At 37.5% G+C, this 23,437-nt stretch overlaps 1 protein-coding gene across 2 annotated transcripts in view; it reads left to right on the forward strand.

The window, feature by feature from the left end:
- TTLL5 (Tubulin tyrosine ligase-like 5) overlaps window positions 1–23,437 on the forward strand; it is a 335,902-nt gene that overhangs the window by 286,366 nt on the left and 26,099 nt on the right. For both annotated transcript variants that reach the window (XM_083118839.1, XM_083118841.1), the window contains 6 exons: window positions 9,811–9,917; window positions 10,908–11,121; window positions 12,075–12,331; window positions 14,443–14,642; window positions 18,016–18,245; window positions 21,530–21,965. In XM_083118839.1, the coding sequence (XP_082974965.1) occupies window positions 9,811–9,917; window positions 10,908–11,121; window positions 12,075–12,331; window positions 14,443–14,642; window positions 18,016–18,245; window positions 21,530–21,965 (1,444 nt within the window). The remainder of the gene's footprint in view (window positions 1–9,810; window positions 9,918–10,907; window positions 11,122–12,074; window positions 12,332–14,442; window positions 14,643–18,015; window positions 18,246–21,529; window positions 21,966–23,437) is intronic.

A 23,437-nucleotide genomic window follows, 5' to 3' on the forward strand; every position in this document is an offset into this window, starting at 1 on the left:
CCTTAACCAATGTTCGAATCTGACACATCTGGCTTCGTAACTCGTTGCTCTGATCACTTCCGTCATGGAGGCCGGCGCGCCACTGGAATACATAGGCGCCGACTCCATGGGGCTTGGGGGCTCGAGCGCCCCCAATGTTAACGATGTGGGGCAGAGCCCCCCAATAATTTTGCTTAAGAGGATCTAATTTATTATTTTACTTCTCTTGTAAAGTTTACTCTGAATTGTGCCTCATGAACTTAACTTTAAATACACATTTGAAATGTTCTAGACTTCGGGGGCTATGACCAGAGACAGCAATACACATGACTTATTACTATATACTAAGTATATAATTATTAGTATTGTTAACATTTTTAAAAGAAGATGTGCATGCACTAGGAGAGTGGATAGGACGTTCGGACTACAAATGGCTCTCACGTGACATTCAGAACGAGATCATTGATATATTAGGGAGATCCAGTGGCGGCAATTAAGGGGGGGCGTGGGGGGCATTTGCCTCCCCCACTTTTTGCCACTTTTGTTTCCACCTTATCTATGAGGGAAAAGTAAACTATCCTTGCCCCACAGTTTTTGCACCTTGCCACCCTAGTTTTGGCACCCAATCGCCGTTTTGCGCTCCGTGGTAGCAGATATTAAAAGTCGGGAATATTTTGCTATTATGGTTAACTATACTTGTGACATATTCATCCGTGAACAATTGACATTTTGCATTCGAACTGTAAATGAAAATTTTAACATTTTTGAGGAATTCATGGGCTTTTACGAGATTCCGAACATTGGGTCCAAAACTTAAAAAAGGGACAAGTCGGCGCCCCTGCTGGAATATAATGTATGAATATACGTTATGCATACTGGGTTATTAAAAATGGTGTCGAAAACTCTCCCAAATGTTTGTTGCAGAAGTTTATTATTACTTGAATGAAAATAGGTATCAAACGAAATCTTACATAGAGAATTTACTTACAAACGACGTGTGCTGCACCCTACACATTTGAAGGTGATGGTTAAATTCAGCTTGTACCTTCTGCATGGCTTCAGTCATGCGTCCTTGCTAGTTCTCTAAGGTAGCAGGAAGGCGTGGGACAAGAACTAGCTCCTTCGCAAAGCCTCAAAGGAAGAAATCCATCGGCGTTATATCCCGAGTGATCTGAGTTACAAAGGTTTTTTTAAATTTAATTTACTTTTCCATGTTGTGGAGTTACTTTGGAATAACCCTACATTTCTTAATTACTATCCTTTTGTTTCGAACAGAGCCCATACCATTATTTTCTTCTGCGATGAAGTATTGGGTCGTTTTGTGACAGGCGGAACAAGAATTGTAATAACACAAAAAGCCTCTTGCATTCCATGCCTGGAAATAATTGAGCAACAGGTTTTCCAATTATTTTCCAGTGTCCTTGGAGGTGTGGTCCCAGCTCACACGCGATTTGTTCCACTGCGAGGCTTGTCGGGGAGAAGAAGGGGAAATACGGCTCTGCCGCTAATTTGCGTTCAGGTCCAGATCAGGCTTAAATGTATCGTGCCCGAAACTTACGTAATCGATGACGCGTTACTCAACAATTAGCTTGAAACTACGCACGACATTATGCACTCATTGTGCATGTAAATATATTCTTTCATTTCAACGTAGGAATCTGTCTCGAAATTGTAGGTGTCGAGGCGAGAACGGGATAAATCTGTTGGCTGTGCCAATACTTGTTTCAGCACAATCCCTGTTTAAATACTCGTGTCCAGTAGCGGCTTTTGCCTATTCGCACGTGCACACCCAAATAAATCTGTAATGCAAATCATTATTATTATACTTATTTATTGAACTCTTATCTCTTTCGAAACATCGTGTTCCCACGCCGCTCGACCAAGAGAGATGGTGGAGAAGCCTGCGATCCGTGATATCAACCCGCATAGACCAGACGGCGATCGGGGCTTGAACACAATGGTAGTTTCGCTCGCTATGACGCTGTTGCAGCAGTCGCGTAGAGGACGCTGATTGGGTGTTTTGGCTTGAGCGCCGTGTGTGGGGGGAGGTTGTATCATTTAGGAAGGCTGTGAACGCAGCGATCTGTGTGCGAGCAAATGTAGTGTTGCAAACCCATTCCATTGGAGGTCGTGTGACGGAGTCGATGCAACCCATACATCGCAAATTGAGGGATTTTTTTTTATGAAAGGGAAATTTCGATGGTATATTGTCCCGAGCATAACAGGGAAGAAAAGGAGGAGAGGGGGGAGGGCATCTGAAACCAAAACTTGTGTTTTAAGCATGCCTTTGCTTCGTGCATCTTGGTCAAAATAAACGGCCTCTGTGGCGCAGTAGCCGAATTATCAACCCACGGGGAGGGAGCGCGCATCAAATAGTCAGCTGTTTTGCATTGTGTGGCTGTTACTGCGTTACAAAATTATTTAACGCTGTCAAAAGGTCGTTCCTGTTTCAGTGCAAAGTGTTTGATTTCATGATGAATAGGGAAACTGTACGTAGCGAAAGCAGGCAACGTTATTGAATTTTTGGAGGGAAGTTAGCTACAAAGCCTGTAGCAACTGCAGTAATATATGGATACGGCGGAAGAGAAGGAAAATTCTGAAGTACGATTACAAAGCAGGCCAGTGTGAACTTAGTGAGTACTGTTATTTGCTTTAACATTTATTATTCTCTTGATTTCGCTTGATTTGCTTGGTTTGATCAGGCTGTGATTAGAAATAAACAACAGCTAGATAGATTACAACTGATTTCCTCCATGTGGTAGTTGGATCGGCTTCTATGGTGTACGCCAATGTTGTTATTCTCCTTGTTCATTAATGTCAGCAGAGCCGAGGAGAACGTTTTTACGAACTATTTTGCAAATCGACAATAGTATTGATATTGTAGATCGGTATTTCTATTTTTTTGAGTGATTTTGCCAGGTTATCGAATGCTGAATTACATACTGCACAATAATGTTGCTCTTCTCGTGATTGGCTGGATAATTTCAGAAATAGGCTATTTGAAATTTGCAAAAAAAAATCGTGTGAAAAAAATCATGAAATACGTATAACTCTGTCATAGCCCCATTTTCAGTGAAAGGTGATCAAAACTTGGGTTGCCAATATATTAAGCTTCATTATGTACGCAGATACGGGTGTGAGTATTTCACAGGGGTGGTATAACACTTCTGGACGATAGACTGAAGTGCGCACCCATAGAGCCAGGAACAACGCTGGAACGATGACGGCCAGAAGTAAAAGGGGGTGGGAGTCGTGGGTGGGATGTGGTTCCAAGAATAAAATCTGTATCGCACAAGTTTTGGGAATTCCAAATTTTCAAAATTCTGGATCGATTGCACCAATATTCTCTCTGCATTGCCTAACCATTTTTGTACTTTCGAATGCGTATTTAAAAAAGATTTGCCGATTTTGGTTTCTGAACTTGTATGAATCCAACATGCTAGAAGAAGTTTCTTGGGGGGGAATGAATGCTTGATTTCGCCAGCAGTTACTCCCCACCTAAAATATTCCATGGCCACGAGCCACCGTTTTTCAGTATTATTGATATATTTTTTGTTACCTTTCATTTCCTCCAGCTACAAAGGTGCAGTTTTCTCCTTGTAAGTAATTGTATATCTGCAAGGTCAATCAGTATCAAAGAAATGTTCAATTCCAGCACAAAAATCGAAGCGGCTCTAAAAGAGAGGAGAGGGAGTATGGTAGTGTGTGTTTCGAGGACAGATGCAGCTCTTAATGGCTTTCAATCAGCTGGCGGTCAAAATGGCATTAATGGAGACGTAGTCTATGGAGCGGAAAGATACTGAAAGCACAAACAAGTTATAAATGCAAGTTATAAATGAAATATTGTTTTTGCGTCCACCTCACACAGGTATGAAATCACACACAATTCATAACGTGCTTGGCAATACGCCGGTGCTACCTTTTTTAAAATATCGATTAAGATGTATTATTAATATTACTACTACAACTACTATTATTAAAATCCAGGAGTCTCCTCTGCCGAATTAGCCAGGAGAATATAGGATGGATTCAAGTTATCAACGCTTGGAACTGAAGCCAGTAAATTTGAAGAACAACATGTCAAATTTCTCCTCTCGCCAACTGAAAGAAAAATTCACTAGAACTACAAGAGTGGTTTTGCATAAATTTTATTTGCAACACAATCACAACGTTTTAAAACTACTTTTCAATATAGTCCCTGCTTCCTGTTAACTGCGGTACACTTGTTCACTCATTTTGAAAGTTTCTACGTGTACGTTTCTCCTTGCTGTAATAAAGATAAGACGCGAAGAATTTTTGTAGTAGTACATACACTTGCGACAAAATTGTAATAGTTTTGTTGCGAATTTCTATTACAATCAGCATTTTACTTGCATTGTCCAGGGCGCCTTATTGATGAAAAGTGCCACTCTAGGCAGTCTCAATCCGACCTTGGACACAGTAAAGTTTGGACTGTAGGGTGGATGAGGTGGAACATTCCACTTGAGTTTATGCAGAGTTTTTAGCGTTTGTAGTGAGGACAAATAGTACGTCCTGATGCAAACTGAATCTTGTTGTCTTGGCTTATTTGTTTATTTTCGTTCCCCAATCAAATATTTGTGATTTGTTTAACTGGCGAGAGTGCAGATAAATGTCACTCAAGACGCAGTAGCCATTATCTTGACCTGCTGAAGAAATATTTTTGCTTTTCTTGGAGAGAGTGCCCTTTCTACCAGTTTTATCCTTGAGAAATGTAGTGCTGTGTTGAATTAATTAAAAAGCACACTGAAATTCCCACCTTGTATAGAACAATATTTCTCTATTTGTGGAGTTTTGTGTGTGTGTTAGTAAGGGGCATAATTCGTAGGAATTTCAGCGTGCGTTTCAATAATTCCACCTCAACGTTAATTTTTCCTGACTACATCATTGCCTGTGATAATCATTTCTTTAAGACAACTGTGATCGAAGGCTATAGTCATTGTAAGGCCTGAGTAGATTCCTTGTTAACTTAGCCTTCCCCCAAGTTTTCGGTTTAGTAGCATGGGAAGCAATGCGATTGTCGATTGTTGTTAGATGTAAAAAACGCTAAATCCCAACTTTGCATTCAGTAAAAGCCATAACATTTTTGTTACGTAGAAACTCAATCCAGCTCCTATGTCGAGTGGTCCTGAGGACGTTCATTGACCCATTCGCTTTGCCACTCATTCATCTTTAGGATCATCCACAGCACAAAGTCTGGTGGCGTTATTTCACAAAGCTCTTGCTATGCTAAGGTCACGGTGAAGATTCGTACTCCTCGAGCATGCAAATGAACGTGTGGTGCCGCCGTTTTTCTTGAATCATCGGAATGCTTCTTTGTTGAAGCTTTTCCTACTACCGCGTTGCCGCCATCCTGCTCTTCGAAGTACGATCACGTGAGACATCAGGTACTCACAGGAAGCTCCTGTGCCAAAACAATATTATTGACGCACACGGTGACGTCAAGAAAACAAAATATGAAGACAACCTTTTAGTTGGTGATGGTATCTTTGGACGTGGCCTGCAATCTGTAGTAACCTAAAGCCAGCAATACTTTGTTCTCCTATGTGCAAATGTCGAATAGGAAAAAATGATTGATGATGCATGTTCTTAGTAAAAGTAAATTGTACATTCAAAATACAAGAACTGCTGCTGTGCACTCATAAAAGTTTAATCTCTAGACGTTAATGAATATTACTCTATCCCTTTTTTTTTCTCGAGGTACCTTGATTAAAGATGTTACAGAATGAAACTGTATAGCTTGAGACAATCCAATTTCTTTCCACTTGGTGAAAGGAGAATGAGGACTATCGCTCACACACACACACACAAAGGGTGGGCACAAAGTCGCTTTCTCCAATAAATGAAGAAATCAAATATTTTATATATATATATATATATATATATATATATATATATATATATATATATATATATATATATATATATATAATGAGTTACAATGTTGTTCGGACAGAGCAAACGGATCGACAGAGTCGGATTTGCTAAAGAGTATTTACATAAGGATCAGGAGTTTTGGTACAACGTGATCTCGTCCGATTAAATCAAAATAAACCTGCATGGATCAGATGGTGCGACCAGTGTGTGGAGGGAGGCAAATTCGCAGGACAACGTTGCCAATACAACGCCTACGGTAAAACATGGTGGAGGATCCATTATGATCTCGGTCTGTATGTCGACTAAAGGAGTTGGGAAAATGCAGGTCATTGGTGGAATCACGTCTGTAATAATATCCTGAAGAATAACGTGAAAGAAGTGCCCAGCAAATGGGGTTACCACGTGTGTTCACATTCTAGCAGGATAACGACAACAAACATACTGCTCAACTCAATAGGCACTGGTTGATTTTGAATGTACCAAAGCAGTTTAAAACTAGTTAAAGTTCAAATCTGATTCCGATTGAGCATTTATGGACATGTTTGAAGAAACGTGTCCATAAACATGAGTGCAAGTCAAAAGAAGATCTGAAGAGGGCCGTAGCTTTAGAGTGGGAAGGAATCAGCCCAGACATCTGCAAGACCTTGGTCGCTTCTATGCACAGGGGATGCCAAACAGTTAAGGGTTAGGATTCTGCCTATTATAATTGTCTCATTTTGTAACATTTTTGTTTGTTTTTCTGTTTTCATTGCAACTGTACGAACAGAAATGTGACATCAAACTAGCATGTTTGAGCTAAAATATAATGTTCTTTCGTTATTAATAAAGTTTGTGGGGGAACAAACTATTGTAAATAAATCACCATACGTGTTATAATTACATATATGGAGAATACCTAATGTACTAAGGCTTAATATAATTTTTGCTTTCGTTTACTTCTCACACTTCATCTGTACGAACAACATTGTGAGTAACTGTATATGTTGGCTGAAGATGTGTTTGTGGTGTGTATGTTTAAAACAGGGCATGAATAGTAACTTGCGGGAAGGCTTCGCACCCATCATTTTTGTCACTTGTGCCATGAAACACAATTTTCAATTTGTTTGTTGTAGAAGCATTATAAAAACATGAGATCTTTGCGATTTAATTTATGTATGTATGTATAGTATATATGCACACACACGCACTTTAATGATCCTAGAAAGGTCAAATGAGGGCCATTTTCCTGACCATTTTAGATTTTCACTCACCTCCTCCATTGGTGGTTGGTTGATTTCCAGTGTCCCATAAATCTAGCATCGTAGGCCGAGCCACAAACTGTTCACAACGTGTTGTCCATTCATTGTTAGGAGTAGATGAAAACTAACAAAAGGGAATTTGATGGAAGATGAGGGGGAATTGTCCCCTATCTCAACATTTTAGCATTGAGAACGGGGTTCCTGAAATCCCTTCCTCTCTTTCACTGGAAATTAGTCAAATACTACATTGCCTTCAAGTGGCTTCAAATACAGGCGTAACTGGAGGGGCTTGGGAGCATTCGCCCCCTCATTTTTAAGTTCATTACAGTTTACAAATTAAAAGTATTTTTGTTGGCCTCCAGAAACCTGAGAAGCAAAGTAATAAAAGTAATTGTTTTATTAATTTTCAAATGTGACTGTTATTTAGCAAAATTTTTATAGCGTGGAAAATTTATGGATTTCCTCAGCCCTCGCTCTTCCCAGAGCCTCCCCGATGGCGTAGTGGTAACGTCGTCACCTTGTAATCAATTGGTCTCTGGTTCGATACCCAGTGGAGGCGCATAGTGGTTCGGATTACACTTTAAAATGTAGGTTTAGTCCCGATTGGTGTATATGTGCAAAAAGTGGACTTAAAGAACAAACACGCATTCAAACGCCCCCGCCCTCAAACTTAGTCCTCAAGTTCGATTCGTCCCCCAAAGTTACATCCGTCGTGACCTTGTAATCAAGGGGTTCCGGGTTCGATACCCGGTGGAGGCTCATAGTGGTTCGGATCCCAGTTTAAACTGTAGGCCCAGTCCCGATGAGCCTTACTGTGCATAAAGTGGACTTAAAACACTAAATCAATCAAACCAGCCAAAGTTACATCAATGTCTTCAAAGATAAAAAATGAAATTTCGGACTTCTTGGGTTCGATATCGTTTGAATGTCGCAAATATTAATGTTCATTCCGAAGTTTGAATGCAATTTTAATGGGCACAAAAAAGAATTGCATTAGAGTTGTTCCTTGTAAAAGCGACAAAACAAGTCTCATAATGAAAATTAAGTAGTTTCCTGGGTAGTCTGTAGTACCGACATTTTTTTTAATGACAGTATCGACAATCACGATAATATCGATATATTGAGGTCAATGTTTTCACAATATCGATTCTTCGATATTTTTAAAATATCAACTCGATATCGATATATTACACAGCTCTACCCTCGATGACCCAACATCCTGTAAATTGTACATGTTTTTCAGGCAGATTGGAGAAGGATAATGCACAATTAGTGTAACTACCGTTTTCTTCCTAATGTAGGGGAAAGTGGGGGAATTGCGACCACCTAAGGGAAATTTTAAAAATCTCAAAAACTGTACGCAGTGAAACAAAAAGAAAATGTGGGCCTGAAAAAGCAATGTTTGTAGTACATCTCTGCGTATCACTTTGCTCCCTGTCGTTAATAGTTATCTCTGTAAACGTCAAAAAGTAACAATGTGCGTGTGAGCGCAATTGCCCTATTGGTAGGGTAATGGCACTCAGTAATCATCCTAACAGTAAATCAATACCATTTTTGTACTATACAGAAACTATATCTTTAAGTACTTATATTTATTAATATTCAGATACAAATTAAATTGAGCACAATTTTGCACAAAAATGCACACATGGGACGCTTATTATGAGAAACGTCTTTGCACCCTTCATGTTCCCATAACAAACAGCATGAGCGTCATTACCCGATAGGCGCCATATTACGTTCTTTGTTTCTCGTCTCATGAAGAACCTCAAATGTTAACTTTATAATAATTAAGAAATAAACAGGAGATACTATTATTATATCTGTAAAATTTTCAAGACTCTAGCTTAAACGTTCCGTCTACTTACCTTGCACTTTTTTCCTTCCCAATTTTATAACAAAATATGACGAATACGTTTTTCGCACCCTGCTTCTTAAAAGTCAACTCCACATGTGCCGCCTTTTGTTTGGTGCCTCGTAGTACTGGGTTCTAGATGTCAGCACAGGTTACTCTTCAATAACACCCTCCATAACGACTACAGAGGGGTGAGCGCCATTCCCCCACCTTCCCCTATAATTTTACTTTGCAATACTGAGGAATAATAATGTGGTATCCCTTTCACACACTCAAATTTCACCATACAGTATTGCTCCTGTATGATCAACTTACTGCATCCATTTATGTTTTACACATTTAAAAAAAAATGTAACATAGGTAGAGAAATAAATTAGAATGTAATATGTGATATTGCAGTGTTGAATAAATGTTACAAATGATTACTCTGTTTTCAATTTTTAGTATTATTATATTTATTTTATTGTAACAATTATAGTAATGATAATTATTGGAAGAAAACCCCCATTAAAGAGAAATACAAACAAAAAAGAAAGAAAGAAACTTAAATAGATGCAAGTGTATTTTTCATTTTAAACATTACAAAGGAATTATGAAAATGATAAATTTGCATTATTTTACTACTTAGGGTGACTGAAAATGTGCTTCGTATGTAATTTTATTCACTTATAAACAATGTAATATGTGATATTGCAGTGTTGAATAAATGTTACAAATGATTACTCTGTTTTCAATTTTTAGTATTATTATATTTATTTTATTGTAACAATTATAGTAATAATAATTATTATAATTATTTAAAAGATCATCTGAAGTATAATGCATTCATTCTTGTCTTTCCAGGTCCATCCAAATATTCCAGATTTTAATTTATTGTGGACGGGTGTTCATCCAAAACCACATACCTTGAGGGCAATGACATATTATCAGAGGGTCAACCATTTTCCAAGGTAAAATATTAACATCTTATTGAGGATATGAATAATATATGCAATCTTAATTTCTTCTTCTCTTCTCTCTATAAAGTTACGAATATCTTTTAATAATATTCGAGAAGGCCAAGAGGAAAGCTGGTCTCACACGGTACCATCCATAGATTTTTTTCATTCTCAGTTCAAGAAGGTAGCAGTAGCCTTCAAAGTAGTAACTGCAAAAACACGATATATATCCTTTAGCTAGGGCCTGGGTCTTTAGTTGCAAAATTTTCACTGTTTAGGTGGAAGAAAACCCCCATTAAAGAGAAATACAAACAAAAAAGAAAGAAAGAAACTTAAATAGATGCAAGTGTATTTTTCATTTTAAACATTACAAAGGAATTATGAAAATGATAAATTTGCATTATTTTACTACTTAGGGTGACTAGAAATGTGCTTCGTATGTAATTTTATTCACTTATAAACAATTTTGAGCAACAATTAACTTCTTTTTTGTGTTATTGCGATCATGAAAAATAAAGTCCTTACACATTGGGTATACATTGCAGTGTTTGTAGATGTATTCCCTTGCATAACTTGAAAACCAAGCAAAAGACAATCAGCAATAATGAATTAATAATGTAATTTTAGATTCAGCACGTAAAGTCTATGAAAATATGGTCACTATTCACCGTAAAAATTGTATTGTAGAGCAGTATAAAATGTCAAATTTTTGGAAGAGGCTCGGCAAGCCCTTCACTGGCTATGCCAATGGGTAATGATGATTTTTTTAAAAATGAAAACTGCCAAAATGGGATTTTATACCCCCTCCCCGTCAGTTCCCACCCTGGATATGTCACTGTGTACTTGTAGATCTAATTTATATTGACAAGAAAAAGATTCTCATTTTTTCATATTGGATCACTTTGTACTCCTCTTATTTCATGACTTAAAGGCAAGGATGTGGAGTGGTCTTTAATAATATAGTGTCTGGATTGGTGTTTCTTGTAACTTATTTGCTTGCAGGTCCTATGAACTAACCCGGAAGGATCGTTTGTACAAAAATATTGAAAAAATGCAGCATGCTAAAGGTGGGAAGCATTTTGACTTCATTCCACAAACATTTATAATGCCTAATGAGTTTCGAGAATTTTGTTCCACCCATTACCGCATCCGAGGACCATGGATAGTGAAACCTGTTGCCTCTTCTCGTGGAAGAGGCATTTTCATTATCAATAGTGTAAGTACTTCTATTAAGAAAGAGTGACATTATTCAGCATCCTATTTTCAACTCTCAGATATTGTTAAGTGTAACTTTAAGGGAAGTATTTCGATATATTGTCATTAGCATTTTGCATGTATAATTGCAATATATGTATATATGCATAAGAAATTAATTATCAGGATGACGATGTACCAAAAAAACGTGAACTGGTGAAAGCCTGTGAAGATCAGAAATTACATAAGAGGAAAGAGGAATATGACTATCTTAATTTTTCTGCAGCCAGTCGTAGATTGCCACATTTTTCTATATTGCCTTCTTTCTTTCTTTTTAGAAAAGTTTGAGTGGAAGGAGGTTATGACTCCAACCCTCCCTAGACTCACTGATAGTGATGAATGTTTCAGTTACATATTTCATAGTGATGTGTTTTTGGCAGTTAAACATTTTCTTTTACTAGTCCATTCACTATGATGTTCATTACTGTATTTTGGCGAATTTATTTTTAGTGTTTGGGGGAGAAAACGTTCACAATCACTGGCCATAATGTTATAAATCTTGCAAATAATAGGGTAATGATAGGTAAATATTCATTTCTATGTGGTGTAAACAAAGTTTAATTAAATAAGTGTACACACAGTTGCTAGTGAAAAGAAGGTAGATATGAATCAAGACTTAACAGTTGTATGACATTTTATCAAATTAATATATACAGTGGAAGCTTGATATTACTTTTCCTGATTTTATTTTCCCATTTCATACTTTCAATCTTAATAGTCCCAATAACACAAGATGTTTCAAATTTTTTCCAGATTTTACATTTTCCTGCTTTTTAAGTGTTTCCACTTCAGTTCCCTGAAAAATATAAAATCGATGTTCCACTGTATTTTCATGCTCTTAAGTAATTGTTGTGAGAGAGGGGATGTGAACAAATAGTATTATGTAGTGTTGTTTGCTTTTTCTTTTTAATCTAGCCGGATCAAGTCCCCTTAGAAGAAACAGTTGTTGTAGCAAAGTACATAGACAATCCATTGCTAGTTGACGGTCATAAATGTGACCTTCGATTATATGTGGCTGTGACTTCATACGATCCACTCCTCATTTACATGTACGAGGAAGGACTTGTGCGTTTTGCCACCGTGAAGTATGATTCATCAGGCAAGCATTTGTGGAACCCATGTATGCATCTGTGCAACTACAGCATTAACAAATACCACTCGGACTATATAAAGTAAGTTTTTTAGAGTCACTGAACTTTTTCATTTGTCTTCTTTGATAGCTTTGTTAGATAGATACATACAATATATCCAGAAAATTTATGTTCTAATTCTGTTCAGAGAGAATGAGTGCGGTGTCTATGGTGGAGTGTTCAGCATATCACAGATTCGGGTGTGCTTTTCCAATCACCATTTCACAAGTTCACCATTCATCCTCCTTGTCGTGATTAACCCAAAAGGTAGCAAAGCAAAGAGAGAGTGTGTTAAAAATTTGAATGTTATCCTTTCACATGATAACACTTCTTTAAAACTTCGTTACTTGTTTCAAGTATGGGGTTTGTCTGTACTGGCATCTACTTGCTACTCTTACAACAACCCTTCCCCCAGAATAGGAGATCTGCAAATTGGAAGTGAATCACCATGTTATATCCTTCACTAATTAGTTATGGATGTTGATTGCCTAGTGATAAGGCAGAACACATGTAACATCTCAATCATATAAAATATATTAAAAATCTAATTTTAATACACAAGAGAACAACAGGGCTTGCTTACTGTTAGAAATTTGTTTTAATTATTTTGCTATTTTCTTGAAAACAAAAACACAATGTGGTGGTTAATGTAAGGTATGAACATAATAGATATTTATCATAAAATTGGCATTAGACCTTAACTTTCTTATCAAGGTGTTTGTTATTCTGAACCCATTTTAAGGCACTTGTGGACACAAGCTAAACAAAAAGTACCCTCCTATGTCAACTATCAGTAGCTAAGAAATCACTAGAGCTATAAAGAGAAAAATTGTTAGAATGATAGACCTATAAAGGAGTACCTCAATACCACTAAAATCAATGAAGACAGCAGCAAGTGCATGGCATCTTGTTGACCAATCAGAAGCTTCTTTTGACATCACACATTGTTGCATTACAATTTTACTTTTGACACAAATTAAACTTCTGCATTTGTAATGCAATCAGGGGCTTATAAGATATCTGTGTAGTAGATTAATCTTAGCATTTTGTAGGTTTGTCGCGTATTACTCACAAATCCAGAATATAAAAAAGGAAAGTTAAAAACTGTACTTACGTATGTGAGTGTGTTGTTTCTACTGTAGAACGACGTTTCGGAGATTGACTATCTCCTTTTTCAGGTTCGTATAAAAAACTAGGTACTTAACATAGTACTGCATCGAAATGTAATATGAGGATTGTGGATAAGGATTGGTTTGGATACATTTAAAATATTATGTTTTTGCTTTAGAGGTACGTAAAAAGCTCATCGTTCACTAAAAAAACCTGCATGAATCACTATACAACTTGCAGGATAGGTCTATTGTGCAAGTTTTTTTAGTGAACGACGAGCTTTTTACGTACCTCTAAAGCAAAAACATAATATTTTAAATGTATCCAAACCAACCCTTATCCACAATCCTCATATTACATTTCGACGCAGTACTATGCTAAGTACATAGTTTTTTATACGAACATGAAGAAGGAGATAGTCAATCTCCGAAACGTCGTTCTACAGTAGAAACAACATACTCACATACGTAAGTACAGTTTTTAACTTTCCTTTTTTATATTTTAGATTAATCTTAAATCAACAACAGTCACAACACTCCTAGTGGCATAAGCAGTAAACATAAGGGGTATATTTAAAGGACAGGCATTATTTGTGTTGAACCCCCAGAAATTCCCTCACCTGAAACAAGAAATTTCTTGTTGATTTGCAATGTTTCTTTTTTTTTACTGAGGTACACAAATATTATGAATACATTAAAGGTAGTGGACTTCGATCTCCAGAAGTGAGGAAAGATAGGTGCTGGAACTCAACACACTGAATGTCACCCAATGTAAAGCTGCTTGGTAGACTCCTGATCCTCAAAGGGATGTTACACCACAGAATTTAGTTTATAAGGGTACTGTAAGGTACAGCTTCAGTCCAGTCATGAAGTGTGTGACCTGGTATTATGACCCCAAAATGAAATCAAATATGCTGCTGATCAAAAATGCATGCTAACACAGAAACTTGGACTGTATGAAAAAATGTAAATGGAACTGAAGCCATCACTCTCTGTTTTTCTCCTAACCTCAAGAAATATACAATGAGTTGTATTTTTTGTTAGGAGTGAAGATCCGGAAGCTGAAGATGTTGGCCACAAATGGACGTTGAGTGCTTTGTTGAGACACCTGAGATCTCAGGGCCTGGACACTGGGCTGCTCATGCAAAGGATTGAAGAGGTGGTTGTGAAAGCTGTGCTGGCAACAGCTCCACCCATTGTAGCAGCTTGCAAAATGTTTGTTCCCCATCCTCACAATTGCTTTGGTAAGTTTTTTTAAAGGGCTGACTGGGTCTTGTACATGTCATCATCATCCTTTGCCGTTTCCTGCCTCTGGCTGCGTTGGCATTCTTGTACATGTATTGGATTTTAATTGTAATTTTGATTGAGGAATGTGAAGTACAGAAATTCCCATTTGCTAGGACACACAGTAGAAATTTGATTTGAATTTGTTCTCTCTTTTTGGCCTAATGTTTATTGTTGTAAGAAATAAGTTTGTTGATGAAGTGTATTATCAAGAACCATGAGAAGTGTTTTTAAATTTCTGTTGGTTATAAGTGTACCATTATTTGAAAAATAGACAAACAATTATGAAACAAGTTGGAGCTGTGTAACCGCAATATGCTTCATGTGCAATAATATAAACCTTATTCTGAAGAATAAGATGATTGTAAGTATTAAGTCTTGAAGCTCTTCTGGCGATGAATGTAGAAAGGATTCTCTTGGGCAATTGACCAGGTGGTATAATCTATTTTCAAGATGATTACAATTATCCCATTATTTTTTTCAATCATACATTCAATTTTTTTAAACTTTCCTCCAACTTTGCTGATAATGAAGGAGACGAAGGGCCCTTGTCTCCATAGGATAAGTTCAAATACCCTTTATTATGTGAAGAGTTCTAATAGCTAAGTGTGTCTGGTGATAATTGACAGTGTTTCCTGGGTTTCTTATTCCATGCACTATGAGAGAGGCGTCATAGTTTTTCAACCTTACCAGGTTTGCCGGTTAATAATTCTTAATTTCGTCGGTGGATGGTGCTGGAAGCAAGTGTTTGTGCACAGTCTCAACTGTTACGTCAGTGTGTTGCCAGGACAGTACCTGTCAAAATGCCATGTACAGGGAGTCCATAAAGTCCTGCAAAAAACTAAAACTCTATAACTTGAAAACTATTAAGTTTATTAACAAACTATTTTGTGTGTACTTACAGCAAGGTTCAAAGTTTATTTCCTGCTTGTTAGGTTCATCGCCAAACCTCCAATTGTGCACCATTCACGTCCAAACACTGTTTCAGTCTTTTTGTGAAACCGAGAATTGCGTGCTGACGGTGCTCTCCTGGGATATTCAGAATCATATCTCATATTTTTTTCATTTAGGATCCAGATTAGCTGGTTTCTGTGAATACACCTCGGTCTTTACATGTTCCCACAACCAATAATCGCAAGGTGTCAAGTCTGATGATCTTGCAGGCCAAGGTGTGGGCCCTCTTCGGCCAATCCATCTAACTTGAAATTGTTCATTGAGAAACTGCCGAACTTCAAGGACAAAATGCGGCGGCTCCCCATCTTGTTGCATGTGGACGTCATTGATGATGCCTAACCTATTAAGTTCTGGCACAGGGAATGTCTGTAGCATGTTCAGATAGTTGTTGCCATTTACCGTGTCTTCCTCGAAGAAAACTGGACCAATGATGCGGTCAATTGAAATCGCACACCACACATTCACTTTGGGACTACCCCGAGTTTGCACTTCAAACTCGTGTGGATTTTCAACCCCCCATATGGGGTGGTTTCCCATATGTTGTCTGGAACTTTCTCTGCACTGAAACACAAGATTTTAACTCTGCAAACCACAGAACACATTGTGCCTTTTCCTGGATGGACGCCATCTTAAGTCATATGATCACATGATAACCAGTGCAAGCGTCACTGAGCAGTGTGGCCAGAACAAAACTTTAAACTTCCACCCTTCTCACCCAAAAAATTTGTATTGTTAAACGCAACAGCTAAAAAGTTATAGAGGTTTAGTTTTTTGCAGGACTTTATGGACTCCCTGTATGTGCAACTGAGTACGAGTGATTGTGATATTGGGTTTGTGTGGGAAACATGTTGACTTCAAACCAAATAAGGAGCATGTGCGGTACGTCATGCTTTTCTTGTTCCAAAATAAAAAATAAAAAAAATAATTAAAAAAACGAGTGAAAGCCATTGTATCCTGGTGGAAACGTACGGTGACAATGTCCTAATGCAAGACGTGTATGTGCGGTGGTTTCGACGATTCAAAAGTGGTGATTTCGACTTGAAAGACAAAGATTGCCTGGGCCAGCTGAAAAATTTCAAGATGCCGAATTGCAAGCATTGTTGGACGAAGACGATACGCAAACGGAACAACAACTGGCAGAGAAGTTAAATGTTGGTCGCCAAACCATATCTGATCGTCTTCATGCCATGGGAAAGATGCAGAATGCAGGAAAATGGGTCCCACATCATCTAAACGACAAACAAATGGAAAAGCGAAAAACTGTATGTGAAGTGTTGCTTTCTCGTCATGAAAGAAAGTCTTTCTTGCATCGTATAGCGACCGGGGACAAAAAATGGTTCTATTTCAAGAACCCAAAATGCAAATAGTCATGGGTTGACCCAGGACAACCTTCAACATCGACCGCAAAACCTAATCGCTTCGGAAGGAAGACAATGCTGTGCATTTGGTGGGATCAGAAGGGTGTGGTGTACCATGAGCTTCTGAAACCAGGTGAAACAGTGAATGTGATGTCAACAACTCATCAATTTGAACCATGCATTAATCGAAATGCTGGGCGACAAGACATGGAAAAGTGATTTTGCAGCACGACAACGCCTCATCACGCACAGCGAAAGTCGTCAGACACACTATTTCTGCATTTGGCTGGGAATTCTTGCCCCACCCACCATACTCATCAGACTTAGCCCCTTTGGACTACCACTTGTTTTCATCGATGTCTCACTCACTTTTCCAGCAACACTTCAACAATTACGAAGATGTCGAACAATGGCTTGCTGACTGGATGACCTCAAAATGTGAATGATTTTTCTGGAAGGGCATCCACAATTTGATGGACAGATGGGCACAATGCATAGCTAGCGACGGCACATATGTTACCTTTCTCCCCAGATACACTTGTTTTCTTTCAGATCAATTAAGAATTATTAACCGGCACACCTGGTACTGACGTGGTGCAATCAAAGCAGAAAAACAGGGAAATGGCATGAGCCCTGTTTTTCATTCTGGACACTTACTTGAGTACAAGAACAGTGTCTGGTTCTGGACACACAATAAAGACACTTTTATGAGGATTAGCTTCTACTTAACAAACATTAAATCTAGGCCTGGCAGGGGTGAGAGGGATAAGTGAGATACATGCAGAAAGCTGTCTTGTGGTTGCAGTGCATAGAAAAAGCGGCACTAGACATGGAAACACTTCTTACAAGCCAAGCCTCCTAACTACTTTTCTTATAATATCAATATACTTCAGGAACAACAAAATGTACTTTTCTTCTGTAGACATTAAAGTTGTAAATGTGAAAATATGTTGTAACTCGTTCTTTTATGTGTGCCATTTCTTCTTCCTGTGCTTATAATATTTCTTCATTTTTCAAACAGAATTGTATGGTTTTGATATTCTAATTGATGCTACTCTGAAGCCTTGGCTACTGGAAGTTAACTTGTCGCCGTCCTTAGGCTGTGATTCTCCCTTAGATGTCCGTGTGAAATCTGCAATGCTGGCAGATCTTCTCACCCTCATCGGAATTCCTGCTGTTGACCCAATGGTGAGGAGAGCCCAGGAGGCTCACCGGACACAAGGGCCAGTGGAATCATTGAAGAAATTGAATGTTAGTATGGAGGTGATTTTGTATTCTCTCTTGCACATGATACACCTGTGACATTTACTCAGACACCTGAAACACACACATGCTTCTTTGAAGTAGGAAATTGGAGGAATTACCGTATTTGCCGCCATATAAGATGCACCAGCGTATAAGACTCATCCTCTTTTTCATACACATTTTTGAGGAAAAATCTTGATCGCTGAATTTATAATTAATTTACAGTGTTTCAAATATAAAGAAGTAATATGATATAATTATGATTATTATGCAGGACTACTTTCAACAAATAAGTTACCTAATCTAACTAGGAAAGAAAACATTTTAATCTTCTTCGTCACACACCACAAGGAAACCCTCTAACTCAGAGCAGAAAATCTCCAGAAATGAATGTATTCAAAACTGAGTATTGGTATATAAGGCACATCCTGTTTCTCAGACCTATTTTTAAAGGAAAAAAGTGTGTCTTATATGCAGGCAAATGCGGTATATATGAGTCATTCCATGCCAAATCAACACAGATATGTGCAATTTCCAACCTGACCATCTCCGATTTTCATGAAATTTTGGGAGTTGAAACTATGCATTGAACTTAGTAACTATGAAAATTTTTAGTTTTGTTTGTCTTGTCTTGTAATTGTTAAATTATTCAAGGTCAAAGTTTGCATAAATTGCCCTTTTTGAGCCCACTTAGCTGTACTAAATGTGCGAAGCTCAAATAAAGCTTATTGTACAGGGAATTGAACAAGCTTTCCAGAGATATATAACAAGACTACCTTTGGATAAAAATATAATTTTGTCACGTGACCTTGACCTTTAACCTTGAATATCTCAAAACATGTCATCACCAAAAATTGTGAAAAAATATATTTGTTCCCTCATGCCATACTCTAAAATATATCAAAAAATCATTCCGGGACTGCAATGGGATCAGAAGATACAAAATAATATGTGTAACTATGTGACTGATAAAAGCCTCATTACATGAACTATGACGAGTCAAATGTCCTTTAACACCCTCTACAAAATGTAAAGGAGTTATCCTGAGTATAATTTGTCATGAAAGAAATAGGTTAGGCACAGGGAGATCCCGAGCTGTGTGTGTGTCTAGCACAGGTCCGGCATATTGTTGACCGCCATATTGAATTCAACGCAAAAATTTCAAAGGAAAGGGGGTGATGTGCAGGCCTTTTAATAGACTGCCATCTGCCCATCAATCTACCTAGAAATTTACCATGAAGAAATTGCCACAATGTCCACACAGTGTGGTCAAACACTGTCCTGTTTCAAAAGTCTGGAAAAGTGCCATATCCCGTAAGCAAGGATGGAAAACCTGTTCACTTAACAAATCCAAGAAGCCCTCGCCATTTAAGGTTCCATTGTTGAATATGGACCAACCATTCCCGTTCTCCATACACTATACCACATCATTAGCTTACCAGCAACAACCATTCGGCTGGGATCTGTCTACTGTACATTATCAAATCACAGGTATTGCATATTCTTTTTATTAACTTCACCGTGAACATAAAAATTAGCCTCGTCACTGAAGAATTTTTCATTCCAAAGGAAGTGTTACATAATTGTTTGAAATACTTTTCCCAATATTCTTCACTATTCAACTATTTGGTGAATGTCGCTGATTAAAATCATATGCAATGGTGCGTACTTCTTTATCTCCCGAGATGACATAGTGATCTCGATGAGTTCCTAACACGTTACGAGCATTCTAATGCTTTTTTTTTAACACCTCAAAAAAGAGAAAATGGTTACAAGCATGCAGTAATAAATTTTTGCTGGCTAAATATACGTTGGAAAAACGTTCGTAACTTCATTTCTCATGAAATTCTAGCCTGATTAGATATATCACATCACCTCCTTTCACTTGAAATTTTTGCGTTGAATTCAGTATGGGGGTCAACAATATACCAGACTTGCGCTAGACACATACAGGTAGGGATCTCCCTTCCCTGTGCCTAACCTATTTCTTTCATGACCAATTATACCCAGGATAACTCCTTTATATTTTGTAGAGGGTGTTAAGGGACATTTGACTCGTCATAGTTCATGTAATGAGGCTTTTATCAGTCACATAGTTACACATATTATTTTGTATCTTCTGATCCCATTGCAGTCCCGGAATGATTTTTTTGATATATTTTAGAGTATGGCATGAGGGAACAAATATATTTTTTTCACAATTTTTGGTGATGACATGTTTTGAGATATTCAAGGCCAAAGGTCAAGGTCACATGACAAAATTATATTTTTATCCAAAGGTAGTCTTGTTATATATCACTGAAAGCTTGTTCAATTTCCTGTACAATAACCTTTATTTGAACTTCATAGGCAAAATAGGGGCGGTGTTACAGCACATTTAGTATAGCTAAGCGGGCTCAAAAAGTGCAATTTATGCGAACTTTGACCTTGAATAATTTAACAATTACAAGACAAACGAAACTAAAAACTTTCATAGTTACTAAGTTCCATGCATAGTTTCAACTCCCCAAATTTGATGAAAATCGGAGATGGTCAGGTTGGCTACTGTGTTGATTTCACATGGAATGACTCATATGTTTTAATGTGTTGCTGAAATCCTTACACTTGTACAAAATCTTTATTATGTGCACATAAAGTGAGGAAGGATTTACTGATATGATCAAATATAATAATGAATTCTCTATTAAGACCAATTTGAATTTGCAAATAGCTAGTTGAAACATATTCTCTAGCCAGGCACCATTCCAGTATCATAGTCTAACACATGAAACATTGAATAACATAATAATATATTCATATAGAGTTTCCATCAACACAGTAGTTAAATATTTGTTGTGCAGTGACAAAAAAAAAATATTGTGAAAATTGTTCAAAATTGATTCTTTTGTAACAGGTTTTTGAAATCCATTTTATTCACATATATTCTAAACACAACTGGATAATTCTAAACACACAATTGTGCCTTCATTGGGAATCAAAAATCTAGCCTTAATTGCAAGGCTACTTCATTAACCACTGTACTATCAATAAGGTCCCTTGGCAACAAGGGAAGCCACCATATTGCTTACAGTAACAATTTAAAAAAATTTCCTGTAAGTAAAAATTTTTAAGTAAAAATGTACTAAAATGTGAAATTTAGGCCAATATCACTTCTAGGTATGCAAATGAAATTTAAATCTTAATTTATGTTTGTAAACCAAATTTCACAATTCTATTTTTCCTCTCTTCTGAATTATACATATATGTGTGGGACATGTATTTAAATAGACCATTTTTACTCTCTCTCACAGTGCCGTCGTGTACAGTCTGCAGACACGCTTCTTCGCAGACCTCCAAACGTTTCTCGTCTAACTGCCAGCTCATTGAATCTGACTCCAGAGGAGTCTCGTATCATTCGTGCGGTGCGTGCAGAATTTGATAGGCGAGGTGGCTTTGTACGAATTTTTCCATCCTTGGAGAGTTGGCGTCGTTACAGTGCTTTCCTAGATCCGCAGACGGGGGTTGCCAGTACTACAACTGCACCTATCAGCATGCCATGCGTGAATGTTCACAACTACAATCTGATGCTTCATCAGCAGCTGTTTCCAGACTTGGTGACTGAAACTTTATCAGGAAGGAGAAGCTTACCAGATCAGATACCTCGTTCTGAACGCTTCATCAGATATGAAAGAGCATTACTTCGTGGACATCGAGCTAGTCTTTCGGATATGCTGAATGTTAAAAGTGGTAGGTATAGCTTCTTTGCTTGATATGTAAAATGTGTTTGATGTTATCTTTTTATGATGGATTTTGTTAAGAAAACCTTTTCATAATGGAGATCTATTGACAGAACCGAGCAGCATACCAGCACCAGTGTTGCCAAGTTGAAGAAATGAAAATTGCTGCCGGATGATTGCATAGAAAGCATTTATGGTGCATTCCATGTGAAATCAACTAGTGAAGAGGCTCTTTTCAACCTCACATATTTTGATTCATTTGAAATTTGGCATACTGGAAGGGCCACTTGAGGTAGGAAAATAGTTAACTTTGCAGATCTATATCTTTTTTTTTTTTTTTTTCGAAATTACAGTGTTACAAACTGCGATTTTGACCATTTTTTTCAACATCATGTTGACTTTAAATTGCAATATTTTGGCAACCAGTGCCCCCTATAGAAGTGATTCGGATGGCGTTGGAAAGGTCTTGAAGGGCTCATTCACACAAGATATAGCATGCCTATGCCAGGGTAAAAAGAAAAACAATTGAATGTGGTGTAAAGAGAACTTTGGTAGTTATTTTCTTAAAAACTGGTCTTCATTTTTTCAAAAAATTACGTCATACATACACTATTACTCAATAAGTATACAAATTTGAAAATGGGAAGCCAATGGGATCCGGAGTTATCTTAGATTTAGGTTAGGTTAGGTTAGGATAGGATAGGGTATTTTACCCTGACATAAGCATTCTATATCTTGTGTCAATAAGCCCTTCAAGACCTTTCCAATGCCATCCGAATCACTTCTATACGTGCCCTGGTTTCCAAAATATTGCAATTTAAAGTTAGCATGATGTTGGAAAAAATGGTGAAAGTCACGCAGTTTGCAACACTGTAATTTCGGAAATACGAAAGATATATCTGCAACCTTGCATATTTTCCTACCTCAGAAGGCCCTTCCAATATGCCAAATGTCAAATGAATCAAAAAAATGTAAGGTTGAGGACATTGTTGATTTGACATGGAATGACCCTAGCAAGTAGCACATAGCTACTTGCATCTAAGAAACCTCAGAAAATGAAGGCAGAGGACCTTTGAAATTAATAAGTTCAAAACTGAAATAAATTTCACTTTCCTTGTTTTACCCCCAAGCCCTTCAATGTACTGCACAAGACTTTGCAACTATATTTTCACAATTTTAAAAAAATGTGTATATATATATTTGAAATTACCATGGTGGAATGAGTTTCTGAAGATGACTTCTGCAGTCATATTTGTTTCTCTGATGAAGTTACCAATCATACTGTGAGTATCGTACAAAAGTACAGAGCACTACAGCCCGAAACAAAGGATACAAGATGCAGTTAAGATCAGTTGTACTGAATATGTCTACAGAAGGTTGTTTGGGATCTCTGGTGACGATTTTGAAAGCTGCTGGCGGCACTGTTATCAACGTCAGTCCGTCCAAATGGTGCATGCTGAGTCACGTCAGTACCGAGAACGC

Source organism: Lepisma saccharinum, chromosome 3, assembly GCF_977018435.1.
Source record: "Lepisma saccharinum chromosome 3, izLepSacc3.1, whole genome shotgun sequence".
Classification (NCBI taxonomy): Eukaryota; Metazoa; Arthropoda; class Insecta; order Zygentoma; family Lepismatidae; genus Lepisma; species Lepisma saccharinum.